The sequence below is a fragment of the Gekko japonicus genome, unplaced genomic scaffold, assembly GCF_001447785.1.
Source record: "Gekko japonicus isolate JY-2015 unplaced genomic scaffold, Gekko_japonicus_V1.1 scaffold1602, whole genome shotgun sequence".
In the NCBI taxonomy this organism is placed as follows: Eukaryota; Metazoa; Chordata; class Lepidosauria; order Squamata; family Gekkonidae; genus Gekko; species Gekko japonicus.
The window spans coordinates 17,729-22,399 of NW_015172053.1; the positions used below are offsets into that span (position 1 = coordinate 17,729).

At 45.7% G+C, this 4,671-nt stretch overlaps 1 protein-coding gene across 1 annotated transcript in view; it reads right to left on the reverse strand.

Moving 5' to 3' along the window:
• Nucleotides 1–4,550, reverse strand: part of IMPACT (impact RWD domain protein) — a gene marked incomplete at its 3' end in the record, with an annotated part of 21,305 nt that extends 16,755 nt beyond the window's left edge. The window contains exons 1-2 of the mRNA XM_015420741.1: nucleotides 4,448–4,550; nucleotides 1,872–2,000 (exon numbers count right to left, since the gene is read on the reverse strand). Of these exons, the coding sequence (XP_015276227.1) occupies nucleotides 1,872–2,000; nucleotides 4,448–4,483 (165 nt within the window). The remainder of the gene's footprint in view (nucleotides 1–1,871; nucleotides 2,001–4,447) is intronic.
• Nucleotides 4,551–4,671: the final 121 nt, after the last annotated feature.

The window sequence follows — 4,671 nt, forward strand, 5'->3', positions numbered from 1 at the left end:
GCCCGGCTCGGGCCGCTGGGATGCGGGCCGAGTGAGCGGCTTGCCGGGGCCGGCGGCATGCGAGGCGGCAACTGGAGCGGCTTGGACAGCCCCCCGCCGGCCTCGGAGCGGCCCCCTTGGGTGGCTTCCACCTTGGCCGCCATCGTCATCTTCACCATCATGGGGTGGGAGAAGAGAGAGAAGGGGGGGCAGAGAGAGAAGGGGGGGAGAGAGAGAAGGGGGGGAGAGAGAGAAGGGGGGAGAGAGAGAAGGGGGGAGAGAGAGAAGGGGGGAAAGAGAGAGATTCCCCCCCTGCGAGTATCGTGGGTCCCCCCCTTGTAGATTACTATTATACAGCTACAACAATCTAGCAATTGCCAATTTAAAACAAAAAGCCAAAATCAGACCTCGGGTAGTTTTTTTGGCGGGGTTGGGGGGGGCTGCAAGGCAAGGAAAGTGTGGAGAAAGCCATGGGGATGCTCCATTGCTGGTGCAAAAGCCTCTTGCAGTCACAGCAGCAATGAGAGCTCAAAAGAGAAAAGTTGTGAATGGGCATTAAAATCCTGCAGAATTCTGGACACTGCCTATTCTATCTTTACCATCAGCATTCTTACGCAAAATGTAATTTGCTCAGAAACCACAACTGCAAACCAGATGATTACAGCTTGCAATTTTGGTTTCCAGGCAGACAATGGCTACGGTCACAAACACTAAATAATCCATTTTCAGTCCACTTTCATTGCACTCTCCAACTGGATTTTGCCAGTTCACACAGTAAAATCCAGCTGGAAAGCGCACTGAAAGTGGCTTGAAAGTGGGTTATTTAGTGTGTGTGTGACTGCAGCCAATGAGTTTGCATGTAACAGCAGACTAATTTCACAACAAAAACAAAATGGAGGGAACCTAAGTGTATAACAGGCAACAAGCTGCCTAACAGTGACTTGGTATTATAGGTAAATCAAGTTCATTCAGTTACATCAAGTTTGGCTACCATTGTTTGCAGTGATTTTCTCCAAGATGAACTGAACACCAAAAGCAAAGCAACTCTTCCAGTATCCAGGTCTATTGTGCATTATCTCTAAGAACATAAGAAGAGCCCTGCTGGATCAGATCAATAGTCCATCTAGTCCAGCATCCTGTCTCACACAGTGGCCAATCAGTTCCTCTGGATGGCCAACAACAGGGCATAGAGGCCTTCCCCTGATGCTGCCTCCTAGCTCTGGGATTCAAGGGATTAGTGCCTCTGAATGTGGAGGTTCCCCTTAGTCACCATGGCTAGTAGCCATTGATAGACTTATCCTCCATGAATCTATCTAATCCCCTTTAAAATAGTAAAATTTATTACGGTCACAAACATATAGTTGTAAAATCCTTCTAAAACTGTTTATTTCCCCCCCCCCCCAAAAAAAGCCAGATAGGCTGCCAGCATAACAGCATATTTGACAGTGCACTAATCCCCTTTTAAAGATGTTTATTGCTGCGGCCATCACTACACCCTCTGGCAGTGAATTCCACATTTTAATCACTTGAACTTAATAGCATCTATGCATGACACAGAGGAAAACAAGGATTGGAATGATATTTTGAAGTCAATATTTTAAAGATACAGGACAGAATCCTAAACCAAAGGGATTTTTAAAGTTGCTATCTAGCAGCGGGGGTTGGGAGAGAAATGGCTTAATACCCCCTGGAGGTCACAGTCTGAGTAAGTTTCACAGTCCTTTGATTGAGGGACACAGATTTACCTTTTAAAAGAAAATGTTTAGCAACAAGAAAAAAATCATCACAGTTATGTATACAGGTATTAAAAAGTCCTGAATCTTAAATAAGGCTCCCCAGCTGAGATTCTTAAATTGCAAAATCTAAGGCAGATTATGTAACAACAAACCTACCTGCAGACAGAGAGTCCATTTTGGATGTTCCAAACAATCACTAATCTTAATGCAGAATACTTTCTCATCTTCATCAATAGCACACCATTCATCACCATATATAGCAGACAGGGCTTCAATTTCTTCTGTCTGACAGAAACAACAAAGTTAAATTATTTTACTTTTTCCACTGCATTATTATTCACATGGCAAAATTATACTGATTACAGCAAGGTATGAAACATATTCATCGATATTGAAATGTACTATTCTTCCTCTGTAACATGTCGCTGCAAGCTAATTTTGTCAAATTACAAAATGGGTTATATAAAATCACAATACCACTACCGTAGGCTTCTAAATATAATGCAACTTATGACCTCAGTATACTTGGTACTACTGCACTTATACAAATGAGTATTACTCAGAACTCGGTGTAAGGTTGCCAGCCCAAACACAAGGCCGCAACTCATGTCTGTGCCAGAATACAGTAATCTCCTCTCCCTTATAAATAAAAGCCGAATGGTGGTGGCACTTCTCTAGAACATTCCACACGCTCCAAAATCAGTTCGCTCTCTGATCTGTCATTCAGAGGGTCTCCCTATCCACTGGCTGCTTTGCCTGAGTCCTGCCTCCAACATTCTAAACATTTTGCTGTTCCTCTCCCCCCATAGCCAATCAGAACACAGAGGTTATTTGCATATGCAGCCTCATTGGCCTTTGCCTCAGAACACAGAGGTCGTTTGCATATGCGGCTTGATTGGCTTTTGCCTCTAACATTCTAAACAGTTTGCTCTTCTGAGGTAAAATGTGTCCAATCTCCAGGTGAGGGCTGGAGATCACTCAGAATTACAACTGCTTTCCAGATGGCAGAGATCAGTTCCCCTGGAGAAAATGGTGGGCTCTGTATCTTTATATGCTGCTGAGGTGGCCCCCATATGACAGCCAATGTGACATAGCAGTCAGGGCTTCAGAGCACAGGAGAGGCAGCAGGTGTGTGGGGGGTGGAAAGCTGAAGAGTGAGGGGGAAATAAAGGTAGGTTGATGATTGGCTGGGAAGGAGGTAGGGTTGCCAACTCCAGGTGGGAAATTCCTGGAGATGTGAGGGATGGAGCCTGGAGAGGGTGAGGTTTCAGGAGGTGTGGGACCTCGGACAGGTACAAAGCCATAGACTCCACCCTCCAAACCAACTATTCCCTTCTGGGGAATCATTGTTGCCAATCTCCAGGTGAGGGCTGGAGATCACTCAAAATTACAACTGTTCTTTAGGTACCTGAGATCAGTTCCTCTGGAGAAAATGGTGGACTCAGTGTCATTATACCCTGCTGAGGTCGCCACAGCAAATTGACACTGAGTGTCCAAGGCTGGGGCACCCGCCCAGAGCCTCTTTCTAGAGGTCGTTGTATTTATTTCCACAACGGGCCTTTTTCCTAGTATTTAACATATAGTGTTTTGAAGTGTTCAAAGAGCTTTGTTTAAATTATTTTATGCTAATGCACACAGCGACCCTATAGGCCTATAAGGTAAATATTTATTCCTCTATTTCTGATGGAGACTAAGGCAGCTTTGCCTAAAGCCAGGTAGCCAAGGTGAGACTCAAACTTCCTGATTCTTACCTCTGCCTTAGTTTTGGGGCTGCTGTGGCACTACTGATTCCTCCCATGTTCTCAGCACTGTGACAAGCCTTTGCATAAAATACTGAAGGCCACAAGAAGTGGCCCCAATGCCTCTGTGTTAAGCTTAGCACTTTCTCTAGGATTTTGGTACATAGCAAGCTTTAAAATCTAGAAGGACACGGTTGCTATGCTTTAGCTACAGCAGTGTAAGCAGAAACTTGCCCCACACCAGTCAAAGCAGCCTCTAATGCTGAGAATAGCTGTTAATGACAGAACGTTTTGGAGAACTTTAATTCATAGGGTTGCCATAAGTCGGAAGTGACTTGACGGCACTGAACACACACACACATATTAACAGGATAACCTAAACCAGGGTTGTGATGTGATACAGCTGCCCTCCACTATATTCATCTGCCCCCTGACAAAAAAAATTCTGGCTACAGGCCAGTATACCAACAAAGCTCTTTAAAAGCACACATATCTGTTCAGTGATGATCATATCCACTACCAGCTAAAACTGAAATGAGTGACCATGTCCCAGTTTCAGGCATCTGATGAGTCTCAGACTCACAAAAGCTTATGCTAGAAATAAATGTTGTTAGTCTTTAACGTGCCACTGGTGGGGTAAAGCGCTATCAAGTCACAGACGACGTATGGCAAGCCTGTAGGGTTTTCAAAGCAAGAGTCGTTCAGAGGCGGTTTGCCATTGCCTGCCTTGGGACTTCCTTGGTGGTCTTCCATCCAAGTGCGAAGGAGGACTGACCCTGCTTAGCCTCATACAGCCGATGCTAGCAGGCTATAGGCTATCCAGATCAGTGCTAGACCTGCCACTAGACTCCTGTTCAACTGGTTTGCAAGTGACCGCAAATCACGGCAGGCGCCTTAAATATCTTATTTCCCACCCCTTTCCCCCCATCCTTCCACCGAAAACCCGAAGCAAGCAACGACTCCTTTCCTTGCCGCAAGAAGTCGCGTTCTCACTTGTCTTTGGGCCGTTTCCGGGTCAGTCGCCGCCATGAGGTAGGAGGAAGCCCAAAGTCACTCTCTCTCTCTCTCTCTCTCTCTCTCTCTCTCTCTCTCTCACACACACACACACACTCTCTCTCACACACACACACACACACACACACACACACACACACACACACACACACACACACACACACACACACACACACACACACACACACACACACACACACACA